At 41.9% G+C, this 16,437-nt stretch overlaps 1 protein-coding gene across 1 annotated transcript in view; it reads right to left on the bottom strand.

Moving 5' to 3' along the window:
• Positions 1-16,437, bottom strand: part of LOC117394025 (carboxyl-terminal PDZ ligand of neuronal nitric oxide synthase protein-like) — a 204,469-nt gene that overhangs the window by 47,478 nt on the left and 140,554 nt on the right. Inside the window, exon 8 of the mRNA XM_033992037.2 lies at positions 12,065-12,244. Within this exon, the coding sequence (XP_033847928.1) occupies positions 12,065-12,244 (180 nt within the window). The remainder of the gene's footprint in view (positions 1-12,064; positions 12,245-16,437) is intronic.

Genomic DNA, 16,437 nt, shown 5'->3' with positions numbered 1-16,437 from the left:
TTGTATTAAATGTTCCCGTATCAATGATTAACAAGCAAGTGACATATTCTGGCCGTCTATATAGCAGTGCCATTAAATATATTTTATAGAGTTGTGTTCTCTTCCAGCACATAGCAATGGCCAAACTACTTTTTATAGAGTGTACAGTGATGGGTTTTAAATTCCTCACCTGTTATGAAACACAGGGCAGCGTAAAAGATTGTATCTCAAGGTTTCAAAGTAGAAGCTCAAGTCTGCATATACACCATATCTCCATAATCCAATACAGAAGGAAAGGTTGCTTGAAAAAAAAGCAAATCATATACTTTTATTTTTGAGTGAATTCTGGATTTCATTAAAATCTTGCTGCAGTTTTAAAATTGTCTGATCAGTACAGGGAGCACTTGAATATAAAACATCATAGTCTGCATATAAATGTATGAGGCTTTCTCTTAAATTGCAACCAATCAAATTAATAAATACAGTAAAAAGTAGCGGTCCCAAAATTGAGCCTTTGCTTAAAGTAAAAAAAATGTATTTAAACCCACCGGCTACTGCTGTCTGGATCCTGTTTGAAAGATAATTTTGATACCAATTACATGTAGCATTGTCAAATCCAATACGGCCCAGATGCTTCAAGAGGATTTTGGGATCTACTGAATCAAAAGCTTTAGTTAAATCAATAAACAGTGCTACACAATCTTGTTTGATATCAAGGGCTGTGAAAATGTCATTTAAAATTTTTGTTGCAGTTATGGTACAATACCCTTTTCTGAATCCCGATTGATAAGACATTTATTTAAATAAATGGTAACTTGATTTGCAACTAACTTTGTGATAGAAGTTTTGGATCAGGTTAATCTGCTCCTGTGGACTTCTTTGGGTCTACAGAGTGGAGTGCATTTAAGGTCTTAAGTGCACCTTTCATAACCTAACTTATCTGATCTTATAAAATGTGGGTCCCTCATGAAAAACACTGGGTGGGAATGAATGTATGTATGGGAAGTATGAGAAGCTACCAACCAAAGGGTTAGGGTTCACCTTATTGGCCACTGCTATAAGAAAAAGGCAGCTGTATTGATTTCTTTCCAAACAAAAAGACCTAGAGATGCTTGTTATTCATGTATTTTGTTTTATTCACTCCTGTGCATGTACACCTCAGATCTCAGAAGAACCAGAAACCACCAGGGGAACCAATTCTACAACATCAGAATTTCAAACACTTCAGCTCAAATGTTGGAACAATGGGCTAAAGGAGGGGACACTGCAAATCAAAACTATCTCAAGGGGAACTATTTATTGTTAAAACTATCTTTTTTAAACTTTCCACGCTATGTTATAATTTTCCCTCACCAAAAACAAGTCTGAAGATTGTAAGATTATGTCCAATGGTGAGCCCACAAGCTTATGCCACTATTCCCCACAAATACACAAAAGCATGATACAAAACTGTACATAGAAAAAAAAGAAAACATAATAAGTGAGGTTTAATGATTTGTAAAGGGTGATTACAAAGGGCTATGTTATCGCTCCGGAAAGAAACTAATGCCAAAACGATTATTACAAAATATACTATGGACATTGCAGTTTAAATGTCAGGTGAAGTGAGTTGCACTATAGCCTGTTTTCCCCATAGGTCTGAGAGAGATGGCACAGAGCACATGTTTAGTACAGTGTAAATGAAGATGGATGGTGTTCTGCTGCCTATGCCCTGGTGTGCCTCACTCACGCCCCCTGTGGCTCATGTGGGGATAGACAGGAGAGGCTCAGAGCACCGGGGGTTGGTTGTCTCGGAGGTAGGTTGTCACATTGCTTTTATAGCCACACCAGGGAGCACTGATTTTGATAGCAAACATTCAGCTAAACATTCTGTTTCTTTTGAGCTAATATTGCTCCAATCACACACCAATGGGTCTGAGTAATTTGCCATGTTTTTGATGTTTTTGTTATAAAGGTCTGTGGGTTATTCTATCTAAATCTAAAAATCTGTGTAGTAAAAAGACAAAGCCCAGTGCTTTGAATCCAGTTATCATTTAGCTAAAACCCATGTCTTGACTAGCTCAAATATTTTGCATTTTGCACCGTGTGGTGCATGTTGCATTTTATATTTTAATACTGGGCTGATATAGACCTTGGACGTTGAATGAAAACCGTAGCTTTTGTAGAGCGCATACCTACAATTCCTTAATTTTACAGCTTGGTATGTAGTAAAAATAATATTCATAGTTTCATGCAATGATTGGCAAGTGTTTTAAAACAGATTTCCTTGTTTTATCTTAAAAGACAAAAAAAAAAATTCAAAAGGATGGTTTGACAAAAACATCATTAAAAACAACAGGGACAACCAACCCTGACATGGGGAAAGTTGTAATAATTGATTGTGTTGCCTTTAATGGTTAATAACTTTTCAGCACAATAAAATAATAGAGTAGCCTAGAGCTGTGATCAGGCCTAAAAAGTATTCAGGTCAACATTACTGAAATGTGCAAACGCACACAGCTCTTCTGCTTTTTGTCAATGATGAGCCCTTTAAACATGTTTTAACACAATTTATCAATGACTAATGTAGGCTAAGAGGCCACTTGGGAGAAAGAAAAAAAAGTCTACAATTAGGCCTATTGGCAATGGCTACATGTTTTTGTGGAGGAAAATGATTAAATCCACTGTATCCATCTTCAGCGTGGTCCGGCGCTCATCGTGTCCAGCCGCACTGAACACCTGTTGATTGCGGTTGCTACTAGCTGGGATGCATAGTACTGATCTAGCCAATTTTGCAAGTTTTGGAGAGGATAGCTTGTTGATATTCCACCAGCCAGTAGCGGTGAGTGACCTTGCCCTCTTCAAAGTCAACCTGCTGTATATTTTCTCTCTCTGTAAAAGGTGCTCTTTTTGCCAGAGGAAGAGTGGGGGCTCTGGGCTTGACAATGGATAGTGCTCTGTCTGGATCTCGAATCTCCACATCCAGTGCACCTGCAGCAGAGTGTGGGCGTGAGAATGAATGTGCCTACATGCTGAGCTGATTACATTTTAGCCAGAAGAATGCTGCGATGTTGTTGTGTCCTGTAAATTAATTTACACACGAGCCAGTTCTCGTGCCTTTTACACACAGCAGCTGAGGGGAATCCAGGACGATGGGCTGTCAGAGCCATTTTAGTTTCTCACACCAGAAACACACACAATTTATTGTTGGATACTTGTCTCCCTCAACTTCCCACTGTGCTTCATAGAACGGTTTCAAAAAGTCGATCAAAAAACCCAGAATGTCCGGCGCTATTTTTTCAATGAGTATGCTCTCCCCCTGCGCCTCCAGCTTTTCATGGAACTCATGATAAATGGCCTGAATAGAAGTCAGTGTGAGGTCCACCGTACTAAACTCAATAGTGTCTCTCATTTGCAGCCCTGTTTTGGAGAGTTGCACAGCCAATCCTGACTGTTTAACAAACCTGATTAAAGATTTAGCAGCAGCATCTCCTATGTCTGGAGTTGCGTCGGCTTTGTCGAGTCCATGGTGCAGTACTGTATTAAAGACATGGTTAATTCAGTCCAGTCTCTTTTCTCCTGTTTTTGCCTCTTCCAAAGGGAACATTGTAGTTGTCAGGATTTTATTCGCCATTTCCATATCCTTTCATGAACTTATGAAATGGGATTGTCAAATAACAAATTTTATGAAATCCTAATGTCCATATGTCTGTGGCTATTGCGACAGTGCTTTCTTTTAATACAGTCTTAAGTTTCTGTACTAAAGTGTACACCTTTTGCAGCTGTCACAGGGCCGGTAATAACAGAGGGACCCTCCCGTACACAGTCCTGACATTAATCAGCTCTTGCGCCAGCTCTTCAAACCCCTTGCCATTTAAAACATTAAAAGGCTTAATATCTTTACACCAGAAGTTGACACACTTCTCTGTAATCGTTTGTTTCACCTTTGCAGGGATGGCTTTTGATGTTGTCATAAACGATTTGACTGTAGGTTGATCCAGGGCACTTGCAGGTGAACAGCTTTGATCAACGTGCCTTATCATCGATGAACTCCCTAAAGTTTTACTGTTGTACTTCAATTGCATTTCACAAAGAATCCCGTTAGTTCAGGGAAAGATCTTCAGCTCTAGTGTGACCTATTTCAAGCCAAGGGGTCAGTAAAGTAGTGCCCCAGGGAAGTGAGGGGACATCTAAGGAGAGACGGAGCACCCAAGAGTAGGATGCCAGGGGGAGAGGAGGAGTGCCAGGGGGGGGAGAGAGGAAGTGCCAGGGGGGGAGAGAAGGAGTGCCAGGGGGGAGAGAGGGAGTCCCGCTGAGAAGAGACAGACTGCCAGGGAGGTGAGGAGTGGGGCAAGAGAATGAGTGCCAGGGCAGAGAGGGAGTGCTGGGACAGAAAGAAACAGCTCCAGGGTGGGAGAGAGAAGAGGACAGAGTAGGCGGAGAAGAGGAGTGCCAGGGAGACAGATGCAGTTCCAGGAGGAAGAGGAGGAATGCCAGGGGGAAAGACAGAGTGCCAGTGGGAGAGAAGGAATGGCAAGGCAAGTTTATTTGTATAGCACAATTCGTACACAAAGTAATTCAAAGTGCTTTACGGAATAAGCAAGGTATTAAAGTCACAATACAAACAAACAAAACATAAATAATCATCATAAAATAAAATTTTAAAGGAGAAGAAAGCAGAATAAAAATCTTTCAGTCGTATGCACAGCTAAACAGAACGGTTTTGAGCTTGGAGTTAAACACTGTCAAAGTAGAGGCCTGTCTCACATCTTCAGGGAGACTGTTCCAGGTTGTAGCTGCATAAAACTGAAACACTGATTCCCCATGTTTAGTTCTGACTCTGGGCACCAGCAGAAGGTCGGTCCCTGAAGTCCTGAAAATGTGAAATGGTTCATATGGCACTAACATGTCAGAGATGTACTTTGGTGCTAGGCCATGGAGAGACTTGTTCATAAGCAGAACTGCTTTATTCTCTGAGCCACAGGAGCCAGTGCTGAGCCTGAGCACAAAACATACGTGCTCGTATTTCCTGGTCCTAGTCAGGACCTGAGCAGCAGCGTTGTCTGCACTGCAGCTGTGTTACAGCTCATTTGGAGCGCGCAGGCAGTTACAGTAGTCTAACCTACTGAAGACAAATAAGTCTCTCCAAGTCTGGTTTGACAGTATACTTTTGACTTTTTAGATGGTAAACAGCTGCAGATGTTATTGATTTGATGTGGCTGTTAAAGTTCACGTCTAAGTCCAATATTACTTAGACACTTCTAGCCTGATTGAAGGTTTTAGAGCGAGAGACTGGAGGTGCCTGCTGACACTTTCTCTTTGTTTCTGTGGAAAACTATGGTTTCAGTTTTGTCTGGTTTTAGCTGGAGAAAGTTTTATATCCACACACTGATCTGTTGGATGCAGTGGCAGAGTGAATCCACTGGGTAATTGTTCAGTCCTGTGGCATCAAGTGTTCTTCTTCAGGAGAGGCTTGATAACCACAGTTTTCAAAGCTCTTGGGAATGTTCCAGATTGAAGTGACATGTTAACTATGCAACTCTAGGACATTGTAAAATAAAAATACAAATCTGTCAACTGGACAAAAAGTTATTGGAAAGTTATAGAAGTGAACAACAACAGTCCTTTTGTTCTTTTACTGTGGGTCATACCTGGATGACTGGGGGCTTACACAGAGATCTCTAGGACAGTTTGCCAGAGGCGAGCGTGGGAGCGGGTGGCGGAAGAGACAGTGTGCCAGGGGGAGAGATGATGAAATGCCAGCGGTGAGGATAGGTGAGCGCAGGGGGGGTTGAATCAGAGGGAAAGGCGACGGAATACCAACAGTGACCAAAGGAGGGACAGAAAGCCAGGGGGAGAAAAGGAGCACCCAGGGTAGGAAAAGAGCACCAAGGGAAATAAAGAATACCTGTGGAGAGAGGAGGAGTGCCATATACTGCCCCCTGACATGCTCCCCAATATAATGAAGACAGAAGAAAAGACTGTGACCACGGCTCTCCTCGGACTGATAAACTGTGTTCTTCTGTTCAATTGAGTCCTCACTGCTCCACAAAGAGAGTATTAAAGTTCGGCAGCTTCGAACTTTAATACTCTCCCCCTCTCTCTTATTCAATCTCTTTCTCTTCTTTCTCCTCACTCCATTCACCCAGCCACTAGCCCTCTCCTTCTTCCCTTTCCCTTCTCGTTTCGCCTCTTCTTCCACTTCTCCCTCCTTTCACTTGTCTTCTTCAACCCCACTCACTCTTTCTCCTTGCTCTCCTCTCTCTTCTATCTCGCACTCTCTCCTCTCCGCTTCTGACCTCCTCTCCATTCTCCCACTCTCCCACTTTCCTTCCCTCCCTCCTTCTCTTCTCCTCCATCTCTCCTCGCTTCCCTCACCCCTCTCGCTGTCTTTCTCTTCTCTCCTTCTGCCTAATTTCTCCTCTCTCCTTCTCCTCCCTCTGTTACCCTTGTCTCCCTCCTCCCTCTTCTCTCCTCCTATTGTTTCCCCTCTTCATGTGCATCTTTTCCCCCCTCTCTCTTTTATCCATTCTCCCACAACTCTTCCCCTTCTCTCCCTCCTCTTCCTCTCTCTATTTGTCCCCCTCTCCCCCGCCTTTATATTCTCTCTCTTTCCGTCTGCCTCTCCTCTTATCCCTCCTACTCATTTCTCCTCTCTTCTCTCTCTCTGCCCCCTTCTCTCATCTCTCTTCCTCTCCTCTGCATCTCCTTTCTTTTCTCTCTGGTCCCCCTCTCTCTTTCTCTTTTCCCTCTCCCTGCCACTCTCCTTGCTTCCCCTCTCTCCCTTCTTTTTCTCCTCTTCTTCCTTTGTGCCTCCTCCTTTCCCTCCCTCCTTTCTCTTCTCTCTCTGTCCCCTCACTCCCTTCTTTCACTCATCCTCGGTTTTCCTTCTCTCCCCCTCGCTCCCTCATTTCTCCTCTTCTCCCTCTCTCCTCCCTCTCTTTCCCTCGGTCTCCCCTCTGCTCCTTCCTCTCTCCTCTCCATCCATCTCTCCTCTCTTCCCCTATCTATCATCTCCCCTTTCTCCGCTCTGCCATCCCCCTCCTCCTCCCCTCTCTCATCTCCCCCTTCTCTCCGTTGCCACCCCCTTCTTCTCCCTCTCCTCCTCTCTCCCTCTCTCCTTCTCTCCTCTCTCATCTGCGTTACAAATCTCATTGAGTGGAAATGGCTTATTTGGCTGCAGTGTGATAGGAAAACCTTTAGAAAAGCTTTTGTAAAATACAGACAGCAGAGATGAGCTCAGTCATGTGTGCAGGCGAGAATCTACCTCCGACAAGTGCCCTGGGAAACAAGGGAGGAGGAGACGAGGAGCGAGGGAAGGAAACAAGGAGGAGAGAAAATGAGAAGGAGAGAGAACAAAGGAGGTATGGAAGGAAACAAGGAGGGAAGGAAACAAAAAGGGATGGAGGAAACAAGGAGGGAGGGAAAGAAACAAGGGTGGAGGAGACGAGGAAGGAGGGAAGGAAACAAGGAGGAGAGGAAACAAGGAGGAGCGGAAACAAGGAGGTATGGAAGGAAACAAGGAAGGAGGGAAAGAAACAAGGGGGAAACAAGGAGGAGAGGAAACAAGGAAGGAGGGAAAGAAACAAGGGGGAAACAAGGAGGAGAGGAAACAAGGAGGTATGGAAGGAAACAAGGAGGAGAGGAAACAAGGAGGTATGGAAGGAAACAAGGCAGGAGGGAAAGAAACAAGGGGGAAACAAGGAGGAGAGGAAACAAGGAGGTATGGAAGGAAACAAGGAAGGAGGGAAAGAAACAAGGGCGAAACAAGGAGGAGAGGAAACAAGGAGGTATGGAAGGAAACAAGGAGGCGAGGAAACAAGGAAGTATGGAAGAAAACAAGGAGGCAAGGAAACAAGGAAGGAGGGAAAGAAACAAGGGGGGAGGAGACAAGGAGAGAAATGAAGGAAACAAGGAGGAGAGGAAACAAGGAGGGAAAGAAAGAAACAAGGGAAGGAAACAAGGAGGGAGGGAAAGAAAAAAGGGGAGAGAAGACAAGGAGAGAAGGGAAGGAAACAAGAAGGAGAGGAAACAAGGAGGTATGGAAGGAAACAAGGAGGAGAGGAAACAAGGAGGTATGGAAGGAAACAAGGCAGGAGGGAACGAAACAAGGGGGAAACAAGGAGGAGAGGAAACAAGGAGGTATGGAAGGAAACAAGGAAGGAGGGAAAGAAACAAGGGCGAAACAAGGAGGAGAGGAAACAAGGAGGTATGGAAGGAAACAAGGAGGCGAGGAAACAAGGAAGTATGGAAGAAAACAAGGAGGCAAGGAAACAAGGAAGGAGGGAAAGAAACAAGGGGGGAGGAGACAAGGAGAGAAATGAAGGAAACAAGGAGGAGAGGAAACAAGGAGGGAAAGAAAGAAACAAGGGAAGGAAACAAGGGGGTATGGAAGGAAACAAATAGGGAAGGAAACAAGGGAAGGAAACAAGGAGGGATGAAGGAAACAAGGGAAGGAAACAAGGAGGGAGGGAAAGAAACAAGGGGGGAGGAGACAAGGAGAGAAGGGAAGGAAACAAGGAGGTATGGAAGGAAACAAGAAGGGATGAAGGAAACAAGGAGAGAGGGAACAAACAAGGGGGGAAACAATGAGGGGGGGACAAGGGGGGAAAGGAAAGAAATAAGGAGGAGAGGAAACAAGGGGAGAAGGAAACAAGGGGTCCCTACTTGTTTTGTTTCATTTCTTTTCATTTCTTTCTTCTTCTTCAAAAAGGAACAAGGATGGGAGGGAAAAATGAGCAGGGAAGAGAAGGAAACAAGGGAGAAGCAAGAAGTAAGAAACAAGGAGCAAGAGAAGGAACGAAGGAGGGAAGGGAAGGAAACAAGAGAAAACGAAACAAGGAGGGAGGAAAGGAGATAATGAGGGAAGGAAACAAGAGGGAAAGAAGTAAGGAGGGAAAGAAATAAGGAAGGAGGGAATGAAACAAGGAGGGAAGGAAATAAGCAAGGAAGAAAACAAGAGTGGAGGACAAGGAGAGTCGAAATAAGGGGGGGCACGGAAGGAGGGAAGGAAACATGGATGCAAGGGAAGGAAAGGGGGGATAAAGAGCAGGGAGGAGGAAACAAGGAAGAAACTAAAGGAAACAAAGAGAGATGGAAATAAATAAATGAGGAAAGGGAAAGAAAACAGAGGAGACAAATGGAAACAATAAGGGAAGGAAGGTAAGGAGGGAGTGAAGACATCAAAGTTTCCTTTCCTTTCTTCTTCTTCAGAAAGGAACAAGGATGGGAGGTAAAAGAACAAGGAGGGAAGGAAACAAGAGGGAAAATGAAGGAAACAGAAGGAGGGGAAGGAAAAGAGGTGAAGTGAAGGAGTGAAGGAGGGAGAAGTGGGAACCAAAAAAGAGCAGGGAAAAGAAGAAAACAACAGGGGGGCAGGGAGAAGTAGGAAACAAGGAGGAAGAGAAGGAACAAAGGAGGGAGGTGAAGGAAACAAGGAGGGGTGGGAAGGAAAAAAGTAGTACATGTTTGAGATTGATGGGGGGAAACCTGCACACAAAAATACCTGAGATAAAGAAATGAGGAGAAAGAAAAAGAAACAGCAGGAGCCCCAAGAGAGTCTGAGCAAGCAAATGAAGAGGAATGATGCTTTTAAAAGTAAAGTCGCCTCATTGTAAAGAAACTAGACCAGACAGAACAGACATGGCTGGTTTAGACCGGGAGTGTTAAGCTAAATCGATTTTTTTTTTAGCTTTTTACTATGTTGTTTCTTCATCAAAAACATGTCTGAAGAGGTTTTAGATGTGATCCATGCATGTTTGAGTATTTGAACGATCTCTCTCAGGTGTTATTTGAACCCTCCTTACGGCTAACTGTAAGATTCTGTGCAATGCTCAACCCACAAGCTGATCCCACCCTTGCTCCTTCACGACAATTCACCATAAATGTAAAAAAACCCTGATGTGATATGCAGGATGCGCGCTGATTGTGTTGTGATAGTGCTCTGAAGGCGTAGGGAATTAGCACTTAAGGGAAGGGGAAACTCCGAGGGCCAAAAATAAAACTCAGACTTATAAAACATGTTAATACGTTGTTTTCAAATAATAAAAAAAGGTAATATGGTGATCTAAATATTTTATGTGTTAGCAGTTAATACCCCATAGAACACGTTATATTCAAACATCTCATTATGCCTGATTTTTATAGTGTCTGAATGATAAACGTGGGGCTGTAGAGTTTGAACTGTAATTTAGATGTAGTTATTTCTATGCATATTAAAAGGTTTGCTAATCACATGAGCAGAGATGGTAGTACTCAGATAAAAGTCGTGGTTACTGTTCCCACGGTGAGTAACTCTACAAGTGACTTTATGCCGACAATGTGAAATGATTTGAACATTTGTGTTTCTTGCACGATTTAGTTTTTCTCATTTATGTGTCTATCCTCTGATAATATAAACTGCATCTTTCAATTCGATAGAGTTCTCACTGCTCCTCCCACGTTACACTTCACTGTTGGCAACTTGGATCTTTAACACTATGCCCCCCTTTTCCTCTCTCTCTCTCCCTCCCCCTCTCTCCCAAATCTCTTTTCCTGTTCCACTCTACTCCCTCTCTCAATCACAACCTTTTTTCTCTTTCTCTCATTTTTCCTTTCTCTATTCCGTCTCTCTATCTCCTCTCCCTCTGTCTCTCCTCACTTCCTCTTTCCCCCTCTTTTCTCTTCTCTCTCTCCCTCTCCTCCCTCTCCCCTCCTCCCTCTCTGTCCCTCCTTTCTTCCCCTCGCTCGCTCTCTCATCTCCGATACAAATCACACTCCAGTGGAAATGGCTTATTTGGCTGCAGTGTGATAAGAAAAGTTTTAGAAGTACTTTTGCAAAATACAGATTTTAGATCTGATTTTGTGCATAATTTAAAGTTATCCGTCTGTACATTCACTTCAGATTATAAAGTTAGTCCTTTCTCTTTCAATTACTCTTACTTAAGTAGTAGTTCCCCAAATACCTTTTCTTCAGTAATTTGATGCACTTTTCCTCTCTTTGTACTTATACTCAGAGTGGGGTAGAGTAGCCAAATATTGTACTCAAATAAGATTAATAATTAGTTACAAAATAATATTACTCAATTAGAAGTACAAAGTAGTGATACTTAGTAGTAATAACTCAAGTAAGAGTGAAAAAGTGTTTGGTAAAAGTACCACTCAAGTATGAGTACTGTATTTTACGGACTACGTCGCACTTTCCTTCATAGTTTGGCCTGGGGTGCGACTTATACTCAGATGCAACTTATATGTGAAATTATTCAAATATATAATTTCATATCTTTGTTATTGTCACACTGACAACTGCACGAGGGCACTCTAGGCTCGTACCAGTATGACAGCCACGTGGAAGAAGGGCTTCATCTACTTCCAGAGCAGGCGGAGTGGTTCAGAAGCAACACCAAGTATGAAGAATTTAAATGATTTAGTGTTAGCTTGTTTTTTTTATGCTTTAGTTACCTGCTTTAGTTAACTGTTAATAGCTTATGTAAACATATCAGACACGTATTCAGTTGGCTGTCTATGTGTTAGGTTAACGTGCTGTACTGCTATTCAGCCTGTTGTTCTCTATTTTATTGTTATTATAATAACTTGCCTTTAAAGATAAAATGTGTGTTGTTGATCTTGAAATAAATTTTCCCAAAAAATGCAACTTAAAAACACACACCATATAAGTCACCAGTGTGACTTATATGTTTTTTATTACACATTTTTTCGCTGGTGCGACTTATACTCTGGAGCAACGTATAGTCCAGAAAATACAGTAACTTAAAGAGTAACTGTCGGGACACAACATCTAAGTTAAAATTTGAAGTGAATGTAATTTGAAGGACAAAATATTAAATTGTGCCTAAGAACTTAATGCACAAGGTATTATCAAAGAATAGACACAAAAATGAGACAAACTAAATCTTATCTGAAGGAGTGGTGCAAGAAACACAAATGTTCAAATCATTTCATATTGTTATGGGTATACTGCTAGACAAGTACTCTGAAAGTTCAATTTCTTTAAAAAGTTTCTCCAATAAATGTAACACACATCTGTTTATATCAGTAAAATTATTATTTGGCTGATGGTGCCCAGCCCTGCACACCTGTACACAGTGGGGGAGTTAGTGAGTCTCACCTGGGCCACAGCCACTTGGGTCTGCTGCTGTTGCTGCTGGAGCTGCTGCTGGAGGAGCTGGATGTGGTGGTGCACTGACAGGGACGCTCCTGACAACAGGGACACTCCTGGTGACACAGGTGCTCCAGGCGACTGAGGGAGCAGCATCCTGGGACTGGAGAGCAGAAGCGAGGGCTCATTCTGTGAACATAACACAGAGACAACATGTTTATCAGAGGGAGGTGGAGAGATAGAATGGCAGAGCACTGGACGCTGGCTGCCTGACAAATCCAGACTGATATCTGTTTGGATCAGTCTGTGCCCTCATGGTCATCCAATCAGATTTGTGTATTTCAGTGACACATACTAAGAAGCTCATTGGTCACCCATCATTTTGGACAAAATGAGGTGAGGGGCCAGGTGAAGGGAGGAGTTGGTTGAGAAGGAATAGGTTTCACATCTGACATTTACCGGTAACAATAAAAAATAAATAATGAAAATATAACAATAAATAATAACAATAACAAGAGTATTATATAGCATTTTTCTAAGCACTCTACGATGGCAAACAAAGAATTCAATTAAAAAGAGTACATTTAAAAAACAAGGCAAGTATAAACTTTTAGAAGGTAGCTTTAAACATGAAATTCTTAATATATGTTTTGACCAATTCCTTCATTCCAAGGAGTTCATGGATATTACTTGAATCAATATAAAAATAAACATTAATATAATCATAATTCATAAACGTAAGCCACCATCTTGCTGGGCGAAGAGAGAGTGTTGCATTTGTGTCCCGGAGACACTTTACCCCCATTTCCAACTCCAGTCCCAGTAACGCAGCAACAGGAAAGGCATCTGGTGTAAAACATGCCTCCTCTTTCCTAATCTGACCAGTTCTTAACACCATGCAGAAGGCAGAGGCCGACCTTATTTCCCCCAAGCAGAAAAAAACTAGCTCATAAAACTTAGTTCCACTAGTAAGCCCGGAAAACCAGCTCAGTGATTCATCCAGCCCAATGAAATATGATTCTAATGTTTCTATAAACGCACAAACTGAAAAGAATGTTTATATTTTAACCTTTAATCCTTGAAATCCAAACATGAATTTAAAGAGCCTTAGAGAGAGATGGGAGCAGCGCATTCATAATTCATACACAAATGCATAAATTACGGTACAGTCGGAATGTGTTGCATTGGATGAAAAGTATGGGAAAAGTGGGAAGAGCGGGCCACTTATAATGATGAGATGTGAAAGTGCGACGGAGCGTGCGGATTGGCTGGAACTTAAAGGTGAACTTTTAAAGGTTCGCCATGTTATAATGTTGTTACCTCATCAAAAACAGACCTGGAGTTGTGTTTTGTTTCATTCACACATGTCTGATAACCTTTTATTATGAGTCTGATGCCACGAAGAGGTAGTTTTGAACATCTTTTGTTTAGTAGAGATTGGAAACTCCTGGGCTTAAATTATCCAAATGATTCGAGTGAAGGTGCATGGACTGTTTTCTGTTTAGAGAGAAGAAATTAGCCTAAATACGCAGGGTTTGTGTGTTTAACATGTGTGAATGATACAAAACGCAACTCCAGGCATGTTTTTTTAATGAGGAAACAACACTGAAACATAGATCAGAAAATTGCGCAATATGGGCCTTTTAAACAGTAACTTAAAGTGCATATGACAGGTTAGACTATTTGAAACAATTAACATCATTATATTTAAGATTTTTACAAAGATCTTGCCTATTTTTTCCTCGTTTTGTCATTTTGGTCAAGTTTATCAAGGGCCAAAACTTGTTAAAATTGCGCAATAGTTATATTTAAACTAATACAAATAAATGACAACACCTTTATTTTGTCGAATTAATATTTAACCTGTCAGAAAAAAATGCCTTCTTTGTGTATAAATTGTCTGGATTGTCTCTGGAGCTTTCAGCGTTGATGGATTTGGTTTTAGAACTACTTATTGTATTTTCGTGCTTTTCTTTTCAGCTTTTCTTTTCCTCTCAAACCCTCATTTAACTGAAGTAAAGCTATGATACAAATATACCGCAGATACTATCCCACCAAACCAAACCATAATTATAAAAACATGAAAACCTGTCATATGCACTTTAAACGGAGTGTGCTGATTGGTTGAAGCTGTAAACAGTAACGCCATAATGAGCTTAGGGACCAGGCTACATCTGCTCCAGCCAAAACAAGATGTGATTACGTACAGACATCTGGGAGAAACTGAAAAATGATGGATTTGTGAAGGAATTTACACCTCCCCTCGTCTGTAGACTGTGAAGAGGAGGAGGAGATGAAGAGGTTGAGGAGGTGAATAATTCTGCTGCTACTGTTCAGCTGTGTTAAAGACGGAAGAGTGTCTGTATTGACTTGAGTTTCTTGTAATGTTGTGAAGTTTAGGTCACAGTTAGGGATGCACCAATCCAGATTTTTCAGTTCCCGTACCAATTCCGATACTATAGCTTTAAGTATCTGCCAACACCTGATATCAAAGGCACTGATCCCACGGGTGCTGAAAGTCCAGAGCATCCACGCACATCTCTGAGCGCACACATGAATTTCCCCTGATCTCATGCGCTTACAATATAACGTAGTATCTCTCGCTTCTCTCATTCCTCGACGGTGCGCAAAACAGGGAATCAGAAACAAAACTTCACATAATAGCCTATAGGCCTAAACAAACATTCACTAAAATGCGAGCCAAAACATTGAGAAAGTGAAACGAGGATGTGAGGAGGTCTGGATGCAGTGACAAACTCTAGTGGAGCTGTAAAACTATGTGGACCCGCTGGTAAGTAAAAGCCCAGAGCGGGTCCGATGCTAGGGGGAGAGCACAAGAAACACGCTAGAAAAAAGTAGTAGTAATACGTTTGTGTGTGTGTCTGGGGACCCACTTGAAAAAAAACATAAATCCCCGCCTCTGCCTGATATTAGCAGATACCAATGCAGAGACTGAAAACAGTATTTATTCCCTTAAACCAAAAATAAAATGAGACAAAACTGGCCCAGATGTGTTTTGTAGATGTTGTTTATCTCTCAAGAGAACAACTCAGTATAAATTAAAATTCAAACATTATGAGACTTTCTGGGCCTGTTGTTTTTTTATTTGGTTCTCAATTGTAAATGGGTCATAAGTTGTGTCTTAAACCTCCATTAATAAGAATATGCAGCTAGATGATTCATGAACAATTGTGCAGAATATGACTGTTCACACCTTAGGGTAGGACTAGGGTGTGTTAGTTTCATTTTAGTTACCTACAATAGTTGATTAACACCACTGAATGTGGGATGAATGAATAATGCAAAAAACTGCAAAGTGGCTTTGAGTGTCTAGAAAACACAATTATTATTATTTGCATAGTTTATTCAGCAGAAATTGTAAGTCACCATTTTTGTTTAGAGACAAACAGACCGCACATTCTGACTGGTTATTCCTCCTGTCAGTAACACGCATCTGAAGATGATACTAGATAATGTTTTTGTAAATAAGAAAAAGTGTTATTATTACAAATGGGATGACTTTGAAATGACTGCAGTCTATGAGAAGGGAGTAAGTAAAGACAGATGTGGAACAACAACAACAGAAGGCCCCAGAGAAATTATTCTGTAAATGAAGATGTGTGAAAGAGAGAGAAGAGAGAGGAGAGAGAGAATGTAAAAGGGAGAAAGAGAAATCGGAAGGGGTGGGGTTGAGGGGTAGAGTGAAGAGGCAGAGGAGAGTAAAGGGGAGAGTAAGGAGAGAAAGGGCATATCAAAACATAGAAAAAAGACAAAAAAGAGAGAGAATAAGAGGGAGCGAAAGCGTTAGGAGAGTAGAGAGGGAGCATGATATTCATTTTATACGACAGGACGCCAGAGGACAATCAGGACCAGCTCAAAACATGGAGGTTTACACCATCCAATCAGAGCACACCATAATCTACAGTAATCACATTTAAAACACTGATTCAATAAGTATAGCACAAAAAGACCAGGTGCCCTCCCTTAAGTGCACCATTTACTTACTACAGCCACACAATGTCGTGATAGTGTTTGCAGTTCACCTTTTCAACTTTTCACTTCAATCTAGGACCTCCATATATCAGGGAATTAGTAATTGGTTGCATGCCTTTCCTCGGGACACAATAGCAGTATCCATTACCAGTGGCAGGGACTGAACCATCAACCTTTGTGTTAGAAGAGAATGAGATGGGTAGCACTGTGCTCGTGGAGGATGTGATCTGTATTTAAACCAATCTGTGCTGTCTCCTGATCAAATAGAAGTGCGCAGGCCTAAAGGGAATTGAACCTGATTACCGCCATCTCTCTTCAAACAGTGGGGCGTGTCACTAACGGGTCACACTGATGTATAAAGCCCATAGCAGACTGTGTAGAGCAGGCGC

Source organism: Periophthalmus magnuspinnatus, chromosome 4 (assembly GCF_009829125.3).
Source record: "Periophthalmus magnuspinnatus isolate fPerMag1 chromosome 4, fPerMag1.2.pri, whole genome shotgun sequence".
NCBI classification, from domain to species: Eukaryota; Metazoa; Chordata; class Actinopteri; order Gobiiformes; family Gobiidae; genus Periophthalmus; species Periophthalmus magnuspinnatus.
Note: the sequence above shows the minus strand (reverse complement) of the source record. Positions and strands in the feature narration are given on the sequence as shown.